Below are 18,957 nucleotides of genomic sequence, written 5' to 3'. Positions count from 1 at the left end.
ATAACAGCTCCTTTAATCCCGGAGATATCATCAAAAGCATAATTCCTATGTACAAGACTGTGGGTAAGGTCATTAGCAGCATTCCTGTAAGCAGTTTTACTACTGCTGATGCATTTAAACCTCATGAACTGGGACTTATTTTTGGAAATAGGTGCCAGACAGCAACTGTTTTATAAGAGTAAGGAACCCTTGCTCAAGGTTCCTGACATAATTCTGTATTCAAAGTGCCATCCAAAGTCCTAATTACCATAACATCTAAGAAATCTATATTGAAAAGTTTGGCTTTCATTGTAAATTGTAAACCAAATTAATAATTTCTTGATAATTTACTTTCCATGTGGCCCAACAATCATTACAATTAAATGAAGCAGAAAACTAAATAGAAATAAATGGGATATATGGGGACAACACATACAGAATAATGTTCCAGAGGAAAAGTGATACTTCAGAGAGGGCAGATGTTAAGCAAGCTATGTAATGTTAAAATAAATAACTGTCAAAAAAGCATATATGTACAATGCATGAAAAGAAAAACAAATCCTTGTAATGGTTTCTTTTTACTTTTATAACTGAATGTGTACACGTCACAATGTAATATGTGATGTTAATAAAGATGTTTAAAAAAATATCCCTCACCACTCCTCATGTCAATCCCATACAAAACTCACTGTTGGTAGCATCATACATATACTTGTTAAAAAAAAAAAAAAAAATAGGTCAGCATGTAAAGGAGTAAAAGCTGACTCTATTGCTGCCCCTTTGACCTGAAGATAGTACTCTTTTACAAAATTAAGTATGTTTTAGTTAAGACTAATTCTCTCAATTGGATTAAAAGATTCCTAAACTCAAAAGTATATAAATCAGTCATTTTCAACTAATATTTAATATCTTCTACTATGCCTCATGACGAATATTAGTACAATGTAAGCACACATCAAAAGTACATAAATAGTATTCCAATGCACCTGTATATCAGGGGTAAGTTGTACAAATTCAGGCTATCCCTAATACAAGACCTACTCTGGACCAATTGGGGTTGAAAATTTTTTTCTAGAACAAAAAAAAAAAACACTTGCTTCAGTGAGTGAACCAGCACCTGCCACTGCAGGGCATCCAGGTATATTATTTCTATCCGTATGTATTTTGGGTTAATCATAAAATTATTATGCTTTGGATGAATCAATTAAAAGTTCCAACATAAATTGTTTACTAATGACCCACAAATCAACCCAATATTGTAAAAAAATCATCAATGTGTTCTTTGAAAATAGGAGTGGGATCAACAAACAGTCTTGTATAAAATATAAGATTCATTTGCTGTGTATTAGCTTCCCCTACATAGGAAAAATGAGTTCCAAATCATTACAGCTCTCCCTTTCACTGTTCAAAGGAAACATTACATTTAAGTTTGTTAAGGGAATCACTCTCTCTCGCTCTCTCTCTCGCTTCTTGAGACAAATTATCTGGAATATTACAGAAGCAATTCTCTAAGAACAAGTTCTTCAAACCTACGCACTGAACTAAACTGTGGTGGCTGGAATGAAACACACACACACACACACACACACACACACACACACACACACACACACACATATATATATATATATGTGTGTGTGTGTGTGTGTGTGTGTGTAAAATGAAGGCTTTTTCTGCTCATAACAACTGTGGTGGTGCAGCTGTAGCATTGTTGCCTCACAGCAAGAGGTTCTCCTGTTCGATTCTCGGCTGGAATGAGGGGAGTGCCTTCTGTGTGGAGTCTGCATGTCCTCCTCGTGGTTGGGTGGGCGTTTGAAAGACAAGTGTAAATGGGCGTGCCTTCGTTGAAGGTTGAACGTCGAGCTGGCACCTCGGTGTTCATGAAAATCGACTGCCAATCATTAGCGGACCGGAGTTTCGCTGTGGTGACCCCTAACCGGGAAAAGCCGAAAGACAACAACAACTACAAATGTCACTGCTTTAGAGGTAAGGCTTTGCGGTATTATAATTTCAGCCACCATGACTCTTCTGAGATAGTTTTCACAACAAATCTCTCATGCTCTGACTTGATGGCAATCTGTTAATTATGTATATGGTACAGGTAATTTTTCCTTATGCTATTTATATGTAAAACTGCTACATTGTTTGAATTTATAATTTAATTATTTTGTATTCTGTAGTACAAAATTAAAGATGGCCTGTTTATAAGGATTATGGCTGTGTAGAGTTATGAAATTACTGGCATTATATTGTGTCTGCATCTGACTGTTGCTTTTATTGCATATTATCCCCTTTGCCCCAAGTTGTGACTAAAAATGGCCTACGAACCAGTTCTCTTACCGTGTTTATCAAATAATAAATAAAGAAACAAATTAGATAGCTGGTTAGATAGATGGATGTGGATTGCAGTATTGCTTTTGAAAAGGAACTGGGAGATAAGCATATTATTTAAAATTTTCTCTGTAAGAGTACACTATAAAGGGTAAACAGAAAGGGTTTATTAAAATCCCCCCCACAAAAAAAACAATAAACATTGAGTGTGGATAGAAATGGAAATCAAACAATTTATGATGCAAGGCTAGGCACAATGTAAAACTGTTTTGAAAAAAACTCACAAAAACTGCAGAGATTAGCTGCTTACACCAGTACCAGTACATCAGCTTCATCAAGTCTTTTTATCGAATAAACAGGCAAGTTACAAACTATTTTCAATCTACCAAACCTGTTTTTACAGGTGTGACTTGATAAATGCACATAGACATGTCTTTTAAGACTACAGGTAGGATAAATAACTATTGGTTCATGAGTGATACAGTTCATCGTGGTTTTCATTCTAATTTTTAAATAGAATCTTGTACAAGCAAAAGATCGCCAACTCTTATTAATTTGTTAATCTTTTCTTGAATTTCTTGGGTATACCTAAACAGTACAGTCAATATAAATGTCCTGTTGTACCAGGTTACAGAATTCCACTTTTATACTGCTATCTGAAACGTGAAAATGGCAACAGCAGGAGTTAAGTGACAACAGGTTTCAGATATGGAGTAGAAACTGAGGATCAACTTACATTGCAACGACTTTATCTTCAGGCCCTTGTACCTGCCCAACCACAGTTCCTTGTCTGGAGTTTTTAACCCAGCCAACTACTCCAAGTTTTCGAGCTTCATCCTCTGTGTACTAAGAATGACAATAAAACCAAAAGTCCATTAAACTACCCAATGCAATCATTAACTGATCAAACTGCAATGCATTATGGCTGTCTGGCACTGCATGTATATTTTACAATAGTCAAACTTCAGTCCATATACATGCTGCATTTCTGACCAACAAGAGATTGCCAGCACACTCATTTTATGCCCAACTTCTGAGAGACTTGGTTGGCTACAATCACCTGCATTAGAAGCTGAAGTTAAGTACAAACTTGCAGTTTTAAAAATACTGTATTACATTTTTTCTGTTACCTAATTGTGTGTTTCACTGAATATAGTGTGCTTTGTGTCTCTTTGCTATAAGAGGGGGTAGTGGTCTTCTCGCTTCTTTGTTATCTGATATTTAACTGTTAGCCTAGAGGGCTTCCTCTGTACTTTAAGTGCTAGCCACAAAGTTTGAGAATTCATTTTATGCTCAACTTCTGAGAGACTTGGTTGGCTACAATTACCTGCATTAGAAGCTGAAGTTAAGTACAATCTTGCAGTTTTAAAAGTACTGTATTTCATTTTTTCTGTTACCTAATTGTGTGTTTCACTGAATATAGTGTGCTTTGTGTCTCCCTGCTATAAGAGAGGGTAATGGTCTTCTCGCTTCTTTGTTATCTGATATTTAACTGTTAGCCTAGAGGGCTTCCTTTGTACTTTAAGTGCTAGCCACAAAGTTTGAGAATTCATTTTATGCTCAACTTCTGAGAGACTTGGTTGGCTACAATTATCTGCATTAGAAGCTGAAGTTAAGTAGAAACTTTCAGTTTTAAAAGTACTGTATTTCATTTTTTCTGTTACCTAATTGTGTGTTTCACTGAATATAGTGTGCTGTATGTCTTTCTGCAGTTAGTTCCCCACCAACCCTCTCTGTTCTTGTTTTGGTGTTAGTGTTGGTGGCTCTGGAATTGCCCGCCCCTCCTGTAAGTCTGTATTTGAACACTCTTCCTGAGTCCATCTCATTTGCTCACTTAATTGAGTACGGTGAGACCATATTCTGAGTCTAGTGTTCACTCTACATAATACAGAGAGAAGATTTGAGAAGGCCAACCCACTTAGGTTCTTCCTTCCTCTCTCCTTGCACTTTTCTAACAAAAACAAATTGCACTTTATTAATCTGCTTTTACTGTATTTGTGTTTCCTCCTACTTTATTTTGCCTCTTCTTAAAAGTACTCAATTTTATTTATTCTGATGCATTTATTACTGCTTGGTAGTAGCCTGGTTAAATTGCAACTGTTATTCTAAATCATTTGGTTTAAATACTTGGGACTCATACCAGTTGTTTTACATTAAGAAGGTTTGTGGTCTGCACTGCTGTGGCAGGACAGGTAGCTTACATCCTTCAAAGCTGGGAATTGCTGATCGAAGGCTCAGTGTCTGCTATTCTAAAAGTGTATTAGTTCTGGTTTAAGCACTTGGGCTTCAGGCCAGCTATTCTACATTAAGAAGGTTTGTGGTCTGCACTCTTGTGGGAGGAGAGGCTGGATTCTGCCCTTCTGAGCTGGGAATTTCTGGTCACAGGCTTATTGTGCCTGCTTATTAGAACTGTTTCTTTCTGAAATTGGTGTGCCTAGCTGTTATAGCATAGACCAGATTCAGGCCTGCTGAATCTAGCTTTCTTTGTATAACTTGAGCACTGATTCAGGCCATCTCTTTTTGGAGAAGGTTCCCCTGCACCGTAATAGCAGGAGTGTGCAGTTAGAACTTATTTGATTGAAGACTGCTGGAACAGGGTTCAGTTCTGAGCTTTTCTCTGGTTAATTGGGTAACTTGTTTAAATCAGTTTGTTCATTTTCTATTGTTTTATATATATATATATATATATATATATATATATATATATATATATATATATATAATTGCACTTTATTCTGAATTTGTGTTTCTTCCTGCTTTATTACTAGGGGCATTGACTACAACTCTGATCTGAGATATATAACAATAAGTGTCCTTCTCTGTGCATTTAAAGTGTTTTTTGATTGTTTCTACTTTATTTTCTGAAAAAAAATATATATACTTGTTTCTCGCCTTTCTATGCTAGTATAGTCCAGTTTTCAGGTTAGTGCTGAATTCAGGGCTGTGTTACAGATCACTGTGTTTGCCCATACCTTACTTGGATAGAAGGAAGTTTTTTCTGTTCACCTGTGAGAGAGAGGGGAGTTTTGAGCAGCCTATCTGTCCCTGGAGGAGTGGTTTCCACCCAGAAATTAGTAGCTTATTGGCCATTTTGGGCTAATTTCTATCTCTTTCATTTCACTGCTATAAAAAACGCATTTGCCCGGTTTTGTGTGCCGGGCAGTGCAAGTTAGCTAAGGTATAACTATTCCCGGTTCCACAAAGTCTCCTCTTCAATTTTTCCCTTAGAACTAGACAAACTTTCAACTTAAGCACTCAAGCCATTCATTTCTCAGCCTGGCAATTGCTCAAAACTCATAGCAAGTACTTATAAACCCTAGCACTACAACCCCCCCCCATACTGTACAGATGGACAAGGCTCTCTATTCGACCTTATCAGCCATTCAGTAAAACAGTTCACTGTACCTATCCAGGAATGTCCAAAGGGCAGTTTCAGGTGTACTCTCCAGTCCAACTGGTGAATCTGGGCATTTTGAGGCAATGTTACAAATGCCTCATGTACACAGACAACCCTCTCCTCCTACCACCAAACACTAATATATGCAAAAGATGCAATTATACAGCCAAACTGGAGGCTAAGCTCTCTCAACCCAAAGACTGGATCAGACAGTCAAGAGGAGAAGGAAAATATTTGCATCACACCACCAGTCTCACATAGACCCATTAAACCAGCACCGGCAAAAAACACACATAAATACACAAAAACATATTCGGAGGCTCTAAATAAAAATCTGCAAAAGCAACAGAGACCTCCAAAGCAGACATCCAAGCAACCTCCACCCCCCCCCAACACAAACCACGAAACACATACTTCACAAAACCAGAGTGCCATGCAATCACAGCCCTTAAGGCAAAATAACATACCCAACATACCAGTAATAGGTGACGCTATAGTCAGGCACATTGACGTCCCACTCACTAAGCTGAATAAGGAGAAGGTTACTGTTAGCTGCCTGTCGGGTGCCAGAATCTGCCACATAACACAAGCACTCAGGTCACTCCAGAACAAGTACAAATATGACTCTGTCATTGTCCATGTTGGTGTGAATGACCTTAGCCGTACCTCCCTGGACTACATGAAAAGAGACATGGAAGAGCCCTCTGATCACATAGCCCAGGCCGGTATGACCCTGACCCTGAGTAGCATCCTGCCCTTACCAAGAATTATACCACGGTATAAAGAAAAAAATATCAATTTCAACAATTGGCTAAGTTTCTGGTATCATTCAAAGGGAATCCAGTGTCTGCCTGCCTGGGATGACATGCTCAACAAGCCACACTGCTTTGCTACAGACAGCTTGCACCTCTCACCCTTAGGCTTTCGAATACTGGCCAAGGCTCTTGCCACCCCCATAGTGCCTTTTTTAGCCAAGGCTCAAAAGACAAACCCACTGGTGTAAATAGCACAAGTAACAAAAAACTGAGGGTAATGCTACTCAGTGCCAGAAGTCTAAACCTCAAAATGCATGCACTCCAGGCATTCCTCAGTATGGAGAAAATCGATATATGTGCAGTAACAGAAACCTGGTTTAAGGCTCCAGAGAGCACCGCAGCACTACCAGGCTATAACTCCTACCATACATTTCGGCCACAGAACCTGGACTGAAATACAAAAGGCAGGGGTGTATCCATATTCATCAAGGATACCCACACCTCCAGGTTAGTGGTACAGCACAATGCTTCAGAGATCATCCACGTGTAACTAACAATGGGCAAAACTGCAATTCACATTGTAGCTTGCTACAGATCACTCACTATAACCCAGGACCCCCATTTTGCGTTTCTGGAAGCACTGGGGAACATAAAGGTCCTACCAAACACCCTAATATTGGGTGATTTCAATTACCCAAACATTAACTGGGAGAACTACTCAAGTACTAACTCCCTTGCCCAACATTTCCTAGAATTAATAAACTCAAATGCCCTGGATCAACTGGTCAACACTCCCACCAAAGGTGACAACATATTGGACCTCGTCATGACCAACATGGGTGACTGGTGTTCCACACCAGAGGTCAACCCCTCACTGGTTAGATCTGACCATAAACAAATCACTTTGGATATGCACATTCCGCCCCCACCCCCGGACAAGGAAACCACCATGAAAAACATTTCAAAAGCAAACTACACATTACTTAAGACCGAGGTGGAAAGTTTAAAAGCTCCCATGCTAAAGGATAACGCTGTCCAAGCTGCAAAATCCTTTACTAATGCATTCTATGGGCACCTACAAAAATGCATGGATTGTGCTATCTCAATCAAAACCAAGACTCACTCCTCCAATAAAAGGAAACCAGTCTGGTGGGCCCCTGCCATAAACAAGCTATACAATAGAAGGAGGAAACTAGTACAGAAAAGAGTAAAATCCCAAGAAGGGAAGACATCCCTGATCAGTATCAGCAAGAAACTATGATCCCTCATAAAATCACCCAAGGCGAGCTTCGAAAGAAAAATTACCAAAGACTCCAAAGATAACCACAAGGCATTCTTTAGCTATGTCAAGAATCTAAGTGGCAATTCTCAGATCTGCTCGGAGTTAGTGCAGAATGGCACAAAATACACTGAACCGACTGATATCGTCAACATCCTGGCAGACAGGTTCAGTGCAAACTTCACCCCCCTCTCACCCACAAAAGGGCCCATAACCATACCAGAAGAATGTAGAGCCCCTGAAATCACAAACACTCAGGTTAAGACAGCCCTCACCAAAGCCAAAAACACAGCATCAATGGGACCAGACGGTGTCCCAGGCTGCGTCCTACATGAGCTCAAAGATGAACTAACCCCTCACCTAAACACACTGCTCAAACTCAGCCTCTCCACTGGCTACATACCCATAGAGTGGCGCACAGCAATGGTTATTCCGCTCCACAAAGGTGGAGCCACAACAGACCCCGGGAACTATCACCCTATAAACCTGACTAGCTTGGTCTGCAAGACTATGGAGCGCATCATTATGGAACTCATTAACAGAGACATTGGGAACCTCCAAACACTGGACCCTACCAAGTTCGGTTTTGTTAAGGGCAGATCATGCCTCCTAAACCTGGTGGACTTCTTTGAGACAGTTACCAAGGCTATAGATGAGGGAAAGGTGGTACACACAGCCCCATTCTGGTATTATAGACAAACTCACCAGCCTGAACATAAACCCCTACATCACAAGATGGGTTGCCAACTGGTTTAGTGACAGAACCCACATGGTGAGAGTTGCGGGAGCTAGGTCCGACTCTAAACTGGTAACAAGTGGTGTTCCCCAGGGCTCAGTCCTAGGACCCCTCCTGTTCACATACACTTCTCAGAGGTACAGGCAAGCACAGGAGGACTAAGGCTGACCAAGTTTGCAGACGAGTGTAAAATAGGGGTTATAATTGACTCTCAGGCTGACACAGACATCCTCCAAAAGGGTCTCACTGAGACAGATACCTGGTGTCAAAATCATGGCCTCAAGCTAAATGCCAAAAAGTGATTAGTCATCCCCTATGGAAAAAAAACAAGTACCCACAAACTACCACATAGGTGGTAGTCCCCTAAATACAGAAAACATAATAAGGGATCTGGGGACCCAAGTAGATAGTAATCTCTCCTTTGATAATCACATTGCCAAAGTGGTTAGAAAATCCTTCTATGTGGCCCACCTAATCACAAAAGGGTTTTCATCCAAATCAAAATAGGTCATTGTGCCCCTCTGCTCATCACTCATCAGACCCATCATAGAGTACAATGCCCCATTTGGGATGTACCTTACAAGACACCTGCAACAGCTGGAAAGACCACAGAAGTACCTCACCAAGAGGATCACTGGTCTCAAACAGATGACCTATGCAGCTCGACTGAAGAAACTCCAGCTGTATTCGGTTGCATACTGCCTACTCAGAGGTGATCTCTGCCTGACATACAAGGCCATGTCCAACCCAGAACTGATGGACATGCTCCACCTAAAGAAAACCTTATCCCCTCGAGCCACATGCTCTAGGGATCTAAACCTCACCACCACAATAAATAGGACATGCTGGAGGGATAGATTCCTGTCACAGAGACTTCCCATGCTTTGGAACAAGATTCCAATCTACATTAGGCAGAGCTCCTCGCTAACACTCTTCAAGAGAAACCTTGACGAGTGGATGGGAAACAGAAAGTTTGCCAGGGGATCACTTCAGTAGCTCTGCTGGACAGAGGCACAGGGAACTAATCTAAGGGGTGGTGAAAGCCAACACATTCTGGCTAGGCTTATAAATGCCTTCAGGCAGATAGCCTAGTACCTACCTATGAACCTATGAACCTATTTGTTCTGTAATGTTTAGCAAGCTTGTATACAGGGCACACATGAGAAAAAGTGCCACAACAAATGCAGTGAAATAGTTACATTTACCTTGTATAAAAAACAAAACAAAGCAGTCAGATCCCCAAATACAACTAAATGCAGTGACTATAAAGTGTAGTACTGAATAGTATATTAAGTAGAGAAATGCACAGGTTGAAATTTACAGAAATTACAGATACTGTATGCTTCAGTGCCTACCACTTTAAAGTCAGTGTGACCAGAGTATGATAATATTTACAGGCCCATATCACCAACTCATATATGCTAAATTTCTTGACATACATTTTGACATTTCTGTCCCCTCTTGTAAAGTTCATTTTGCTAGGGACACACAGATAGCCTGAACTCTGAGCACACAACAGAAAAAATAGTTTTATGGAGAACATTCTATGTGAGTGAACATCTTAAATACTGATGCTAGTGTAACACATGCCAGCAAAGGGAAATAAAACTACTGCAACAGCAGTACAAAGCTGGTAATTACTGAGATAGTAGACATCTAAATTCCTGTGATGTTGCATTCCATTTTCATCAGATGTTTAGGACTATATAAATACTCTGGTACATAAACAGAGCAGAGAACTCTCAAAGCCAAAAGAAGCTGAGCACATTGATTAAATAACAGCTTCTTCTTTTCTCCATTTAGAACCGCCCAGTAACTGGACAAATAGTGTAACAGCAAACACTGAATACTTCAACTAAAAGAAGCACACACCCCTCCTAAATGTTATGAACAATGCCACCATTCCAATTTCCCAACTTGAACTTCCATACCAGCTAAAAACGTACGCCCGCTGCAACTGCTCACAACTATACCCTGTTCCACTTTTTCAATTTCTAGTCTTCACCAGCCCTCACTGGGGCAAGTCAGGCAGTCACTTTCCAGACATACCTGCCCTACAACAGCTACAGACCAGCTGCTGTCAATCATAGATACAATTCTTAACAAGCTGTTTCCTGTCAGATTCTGGAGACTAAAAGGGCCCCCCTGTCCATGGTTAATCTCACTCACTACAGAACAAACTTAGACCAAGGACAAGGCCTAGAACAAAGGGAAACAGTCAAATAACCCAGAGAACTGTGCATTCTTCTGCATCCTAAACACCAAGTGCATGATATCCGTAAAGGCATATAATGCCTCTTACCACCAAAAAACATCATGGTTTCAAATACAAACTGTTCTAGATGACTATCAATGAAATCACTGAAATGCTTCCTAGTTACAAAATAATCAAATTTACAGTCTTATGACTTGGTTCAAAGGCTGTACAGTATATTCCAGTCCTGATCCCCTTTACAAAGCACAAGGCAGTGTTATTATCATTCCCCAGGTATAAAACATCCACAGTTTTACCAGCTTCCACTAGATTAGTTGAGAAACCAAGGTTGACATTAAGAGAGTTGCTTAAAACAGGCTAGAATATCTAACATACATCCATCTCTCACCACAGAATCACACCATCTCCCATCATGGTTTCCTAACAGGAAGAGACATTTTATATTTCCCAGTATCAATGTCCTAATCATTACTTATTAAACATATGTCAGTTAATACCCCAAAATCTGCTCCAGAAGGACTCCTCTCCTTTTCCCATTTTGTATCATTTCCTATTAGAACTCCCTGTTTTCATATGAATTCTTTTTAGTTGTTCAGTCCCTGCTGTATTTTCTTCACCCTAAAAAAGATTGAAGATCAGCATTTATGATCTCCTTTTTCAAGCACTGGGTAAGAATCCTACAACCAGTCTCACTTTGGCATAAGCCATCTGCTTTGTACAGGTGGTTCTATTTAAAATGGCATCCCATTTACTGATGTTTCATATTCTAAGGGAGAGAAATAATTTAAATAAACACTCACTCTTTCTGCCATTTATTAGTATGCTTGGATCATCCCATGTTTAGAAGTAGAGTGAAAATATGGTTATCTCTACCTTTTTCCTTATGATTCCATTAGCAGATCTGCATGTATCATCTGTATAAATGCCTCCTTTGTCTTTCTGTCATAGTTTGTACTGCTCTGGATAACCATATGTCCAAATTTTGCTACGAGGCCCATTGACCCTTAAATGTTCAACTATGTTAATTAATTTAGTGCCTGATAAGCATGCCTCATTGTGGTTTTCAAGTTATCCATTACTTTCATGTGTCAACTCTCCTTAATATGACATTACAAGAATATAGCATCCTGTTCTAATGTTCATCTTTGACTTCAGCAGTATTTCGTTATTCTAGCCCCAATTGCCCAGTTTGCCCCATGAATTGTTTTCCTCACCCAATCAGCATTTTGATAACACAGCAGTCGCACATTTTTATTCAACACACTGCATTTCTTTATTTACTAGACTCTGCTTTCTACTCAAAATCTTTGTATAGTTAATGAGCAGGTCCTTTACCACTTGTTTTTCACACCATTTCTTATTCTACTTCTAGGTCTGTTTATTTATTTATTTTTGCGACATTCCCTTTTTGCGCGGTGTATTCAGCCACATTATTTCCACTTTTCCAAAGAGAGAAATGATGCATTTGCTCCTAGATTCTGCAAGTTCATGTCTTGATTTGACTTTATGTCTGGTCACTTTCCACTCTTCTCTTACCTTTATTATCATTTGCTTTTCTGAGTTGATTTAATCTCTCTGCTGTCTCTGCACACACAATAATCTTTTCTGTCTACACTTCTGTTTTATCATTACACATTGTTGCTTCAGCTGTTTCTCCTTCCTCCTCTTCTGCCTTCCTCCTGCACCCTATAAAATTACTTATTTCGAGCTGCCCAGTTCTTTCTGTTTAATGGAGAGCTTTCATGGAGTTTAAATTGAGGGTGTAATTTCCAAGTGATAGGAATTCATTTGCCATAGAAATTTGCTCAACATAACTGCTATTTGTAGATTCTTGCCTTGTCTTGTCTGTGTTTCATATTAGATCCTGCTTCTGCACGTTAAATTAATATCCTGTGCAGTCTTTGAGATGTCTTCTTCAGAGACTTAGTGAATATTCTTTACATAGATGTATTTATTTCTACCTGTACTTTTTTACCTTAGACATATTGCTTGAATTTTGCACACCAATGCACTATTACTAGCAGTTCCTTTTTTTAATGAGCATATCTCTTCTGTGCACCTGTAAAAGTTTTTTTGTTTGTTTTTTTACCATAGCTAACTGGCATGTTCTTTTGTAACATCACAACTGTTATGGCACCTAATCACAACACAACTGCCTTATTCACATCATAGTATTTTAATACTGGTCCATCCGTAAATAGCTTCTTGAACATTTTAAATGCTCTTTTTATTTTCAGAGCTTCATTCATTCGCTATATCTTGCTTCAACAACATTCTACACATCCCTCGGACATTTTTGCATCAGAAGTGCCTGCTTGCCTTCTATCCAGACTCCACTTTTTATGACATTAGAATATGCCCCTTGTGTTTTCGAGCTGTCTTTCTTATTTTGCATTTGCAATTATACAACTTGAAATTATGCTGACGTAACCTATTCAGTAGCGATATAAATCTTTTATCGTGCTCTTCTTGTTCCTTACCCCACGCTGATGAATCATCACTTATGTATACAATATCTTTAAAGCCTTCAATTGCTTGTGCAACAACTCTCTTTGGAACACTTTTTGGTGTGACCGAATGCCAAACTGAAATATATGGAATGTGTACATTCTTAATGCTATATTAAATTAACACAACTGAGAATTTTCTTCATCTGACTTTATTTTCCAAATGGTTTGCATCTAGTGCAAAAAGAACTTAGCATGTAGCATTTCTGAGTCCAGATTTTAACCATAAGCAATGGGCAATACTGTCTTTCAGTCACTTTATTCAGATCTCTATGGATAAGTACAAATGGGAGCACTGTAGTTTTTCCAAGCAACAACAAGCCAACTCTCCGCCTATTCCACTGATTCTAATTGCTTTGCCATGACACGTTCAGTCTGATTCAGTTGCTGCTCTTCTCTAAAGTTAAAATCTACTAGTGCTCGCCTTGGGACATCTATCGCTGGCATAACAACATGATTTGCTTATTAAAATGCCAGTAGTCTGACATGCATTCTTATATGTGTGTCTGATGCATTTTCAGATATTACCTCTCAGCAATCTCAACAAGCTGGCTATTTCCTACAATAATATTGCCAGATTTGCTACTGGGTCTACCTATAGAACCTATCATTGCAATAATCTTTATCAACTCGGATGGTTAGAGTTGTCAAATCTTATTCTATTGAACCAACTAACTATTGCCCATAAGATTCTGTATCAACCTACAAATACTCTCACTAACCTAATCTTCCCCTACAATAACCTAAAGACCCTGCGGTCTTCAAATAAATTATTAATAAAGATAGGTAAAACCAACAATCTAGCCGGAGACTCGCTATTCTCTAACACAGTGGGTAAAACTTGGAATGCCCTCCCTAACGACCTAACCTCCCTACCCACAATTACCCTATTTAAAACCAAACTCAAACCATACTTTAAATCACACTGGCTATGCCCTGTGCAAAGCCAGACTAACTACCTCCGTTGTCTCCAGACACTAATCCTCTCACTCACCCAATCTCATTAATATTTTACTAACAATAATGTGTGTGTAATCCTTTTAATTTAAAAGTGCCCTGTTTCACTTACCGTTATATATTTTCTGACATATATCTATACTTATGTAACTAGGAATGTATTTTTTTTGTAACTAGGAATGTATTTTTTTTCCTTGCTCATAAACTAATATGTAATATACTAATATAATTTGTCTAAACTTGCTATTGTACCTGTGTTTCTGTAATACTTTTCTGATGTGCGGAGCTTTTCTACCCGGGCCTCCACTGAAAATGGACATATATCCAGTTGGACTAGCCCGGTCAACAAATGTAAAATAAAATAAAATAAATAAAATCTGCATATGATATTCTCTTGGAAAACTTCATAGGCCTGGAAATAAGACAGTCATTGTGAATATTATAGTTATGGCTTTGCATAATATGTAAGCCATGTATGTGACAGTGTGCATACATTTTTTTTATTTCACATCATGTACTTATTTTACCATTCCTATCTTCTCACAAACCAGAAACTCAAAATACTGGGTAAATAATCTTCTGGAAAAGACAGTTTGATAAAGGAGCTTGTACATTTTATTATTCACATGGCAGCTTCACATCTGTTGACTTTACTAAGTGCCATGAATATGTTAGGAGTTTACACACAGCTCTTTTTGTATACCTTTGAACCTCAGTTATTTAAAAGGTGTTAAAGCATCTTTGCAGAAAATGTTGCATTTTAACCCCATTTCTCTTCAGCATTTTGCTTATTAAAATGCCAGTAGTCTGACATGCATTCTTATATGTGTGTCTGACGCATTTTCAGATATTACCTCTTTTCATTACAACAGTACCCACCAACATTTTAATATGTTTCTTCAACAAGAGTATTCATTTTTAGTTCTAAAGAGACAGAATTGCAGCACATTCTGAAAGCTGCCGTCTCAGTCATTAAACTACGCTGTTTCTTCAAGCAAAAGTGTAGCCAGGCACAGACCATGTACACATGCAAACATTTACAAAAAAGATTTATTTTATGCAGTGAGGAATGCAAGAATTTAAATACCAGCATATTTACCATGGCCTATAACTAATTTTTACAATGCTTGTCTAAGTTTGGGGGGGGGGGCTTAACTTAAGCTTATCATTTCAGGAGTTTTTTTCTTAACAGTAGTGAAACAGTATGCAGTTTGTCAGTTCTAACACAGCATCAGTCTTATAAGACACTGTATACTTCACTTCTCTGATACACTATGACACTTAATACGATGTTCATTACAAAGGAGCTGCCTTTCTGACTCATCTTCACAAACAACACAACACTTTTTAGAAGACTTGTTAATGGTGGTCTATGGGTGACTGTGGACAGTGCAGCTATGTCTGAATGTATATGAAGTATGCAGATGCCAATGTGTATCAATGGAAGGCAGCAAGGAAAAATGGTACCACAGAAATGTTTCAAAACAGAATAACTTTATTTTGTTCACTGTCTGATATTTTATAATTTGCTATTAATTAGTAATTTCTTCTTCTAGGAGGGTTACGCCAGTCAAGACAGGTGGTAAATTTGTAAATCCCAATCTAATCATGCAGTTACTACTTGAACAAAGATAATATATCTCACCGCTTGATTTTCAGTGGGAGTCTATTCCAGAATAAATAGCTGCATGAATTTATAGCTGCATTGAATTTCATGTCTACAAGTTCACATTAGACATTCCAAGTTTGTTTTGTGTCTTTCAGCTTTTCCCCGGTTAGGGGTCACCACAGCGGAACTCCGATCCACTAATGACTGGCAGTAGATTTTTTACATGCTGAGTTTGCCAGCCCTGATGCACAATCTTCAACGAAGGTACGCCCATTCACACATGTCTCCACACAGAAGACGCTCTAGGCTCTAGCCTGTCAGTGATCAGTTGTAAGTAAACCAGAGTGAGGATAGGCACAACGTTTTGCTGGGAGGCGACATTAGACATTCCAAGTACAGACTGAATATACAAGCACATCATACACTATACAGGTCCCCTTACAGTGCAGGTGTCATAGATTCCGGCAACACACAATAATTGCTGCAAAATCATCTGATTTGGGTACCACCAAGTCACATTCTTGTTGCTATTATTGATTTCTCTTAAGTTTTGTACTTATTTTGCAGATTACTGTTTCCCAAAAGCAGTATTTAATATTTTTACATTGAAATTTTGCTGCCATATTTAGACCAGTCATCCAGTCTTGCCAGGTTTTTTTTACCAGGTTTTCTTTACCTTATCCTCTGCAGAAAGGCATATTTTCAATTATAGACGTTTTGATGCTTCACTTAAAAAAAACTGAAAAGTACTGTTTCCCTTACTGACCAGTTGTACTCTGCTAGAAATCATCCTTTTATCTGAATGAGCTCAAACCTGTGACAAACTTTTGCGCCCTTTGTCCAGCCACTGTTACGCATATAATGCCTCTTCAAACTGTCTAATTTGTTCACTGACCTTCTGTATGGTACAATGCACATTTCTTTTTGAAAAAGAAAAAATTCAGACACATCTATAACCCATTTCTGGTTTAATGTCTGGCTTACCCAAAGGACTTGAATATAAGTCACTTGGTTGGGAGACGTACATCAAAGCCAGTTCTCAGCATCAGTTAACACTGAACAGCATTTCTATCAAACCTGCAAATAAAACCTGTAAAATGTAAAAACAGTGTTTTTTGCAAGGGGGACCCCATTTCCCATGTTTATATATAGAAACCCAGAGACGTCAAATGTGTTGGGGAAAAGGAGAAAATTCATTATTCCCAGGTTCGCTATACTAAAACCAGAATCACAAAAGAGTGAAGAAAAGGAGAAACTCTAATACTCCTATTGTTCCGTGGAATCAGACAAATTTACTGCCACATCTAAGTAAAAAGCTGTTCTCAACTTTCTATCAGTCTGTGTACAGTGGGATTCATCTCTTAGGTACTAACTCCAAGATGATTCAGCACTGGAGAAAGGGAGAAACTCTCATAAAGACTCTACCACATTTTTTTTTTTTAATTTTTAAGGCACCAGTACATTTTGATTGTCTTGCTACTTAACTAAAACTCACTGATTATTTGCTGTCAACTAACAATGCAGTTAATCATGCTATATGGCTGCAATGATACTTATTACAATGTTCTGCTTGGAGTTTCCTTATGTGAAGCCATATTGCCTTGTGTCCAGTGTCCCATTGTCTCCTAAAAGCTTTGAAGGCCTGGCTTTTCTGTGATGCATTATATATCTTATTTATAAAAGATAATGATTTGTTAATCAATTTTTACGGCTACACAGAAGATTTATGCACTTGCCCAGCAGATAAAAGTGAGAGATATTATTTTTTTACTGAAACACACACGCACACACACTGCCCTTGCCCCTGACAAGTCAGGTGTATCTTTAACAAATAATAGCAATTGCAAAATGCACACACAAACACACACACACACACACACACACACACACACACACACACACACACACACACACACACACACACACACTGCACACTTATCCACAAACAAATTGGAGAAACTCCAGTTCACCTACATCATGCCTTTGGGAAGTTGGAAGAAACCAGATGAGATGGATAAACACACACAGCTATAGGGAAGGCAGGCGGACTCCACACAGAAGAAGCCACAGAACAGAACTCAACCACAACTACACACTGTGAGATGGTGGCACTATTCTGTCAGTGATCAGTTACTTCCACACACATCCTGCTCTTATCAGTGTTCCAAAGATAGCCACTTTTTAGCCACTTTTCATGTGTAATACTGATGCTTGCGACAGAAAGTGAAAGAAATTATAGCCTTGTTACTCTTAAATGTACTGCAATCCCCCAATACACATATAAACATATGGTAGTTAGTTTTAAGATGAGTTCAACAAATACAATACATCATGTGCCACTGTCCCTGCTGTGTCAGTTCAGTGCCTGCTTAGCAGTGATAAAACAACAGCAGGGATTAGTCACGTGTATCCACAGATGGCCTCCGTACCCAGAGGTCACAGACAGTTTACTATCTGTGAACACCACAGATATGCAACTAGTAGACCAGTAATAACAATGATAATGATAAGAACAGTCGCAGTAATAAAGTGTTTCATTGCGCCTCGCAAAAATGCTCGCTACCCTTACAAAGTTAGACTAGTGAGTGTTTAAACCGAGCAAACAAGAAAGTCAGTTACTTACACCAAGAGATTTCTCCCAACCCCACCCAGCAGTTACAGTCACTCCCATATCCAATAAAAATGATGGCCATGGAATGTATTTCATCTCTGACTTACACAGACAGTAGCCGCACATTATATTATTCCAAATTGCTTCATACAAAAGTCAGAATACTGAGAAATGACAACTGTTAGTCATTTCCCCAGTGATAGTCCACCAATTATAACTAATTTGAATGTATACCCCTCAGATGTTGGGCTCTTATAAAAGTAAATAAATTAATATATATATATATATATATATATATATATATATATATATATATATATATATAACTAAATGTCTCTTTCAACTTCTTAATGCATGAAACAACGTAAAAGTAAAAAACAGACCACAGATATGAGGTAAAATCAGGGGCAGTTCAGTGCTAGGGTGACAGACTTATGTGCAACAGAGTGGATAAAAAGAACATTCCTCAAAATGAGGTATAGTTAAAACGAATGGCTAGCCCCATAATTCTCAACTTTCTGCACAATAATCTGGGAGGGACAGAGACAGAAATAATGGGGGTCTTACCTCTTAACCATACC

General features: G+C 38.7%; 1 protein-coding gene across 1 annotated transcript in view; it reads right to left on the bottom strand.

Annotated features, from left to right (window-relative positions):
* Positions 1 to 3,042: 3,042 nt before the first annotated feature.
* Positions 3,043 to 18,957, bottom strand: part of ACYP2 (acylphosphatase 2) — a 314,111-nt gene continuing 298,196 nt past the window's right edge. Inside the window, exon 3 of the mRNA XM_044060241.1 lies at positions 3,043 to 3,156. Coding sequence (XP_043916176.1) covers positions 3,043 to 3,156 — 114 coding nt within the window. The remainder of the gene's footprint in view (positions 3,157 to 18,957) is intronic.

The sequence above is a fragment of the Protopterus annectens genome, chromosome 1.part2 (assembly GCF_019279795.1).
Source record: "Protopterus annectens isolate FY-2018-M chromosome 1.part2, PAN1.0, whole genome shotgun sequence".
Lineage (NCBI taxonomy): Eukaryota > Metazoa > Chordata > Ceratodontiformes > Protopteridae > Protopterus > Protopterus annectens.
Note: the sequence above shows the minus strand (reverse complement) of the source record. Positions and strands in the feature narration are given on the sequence as shown.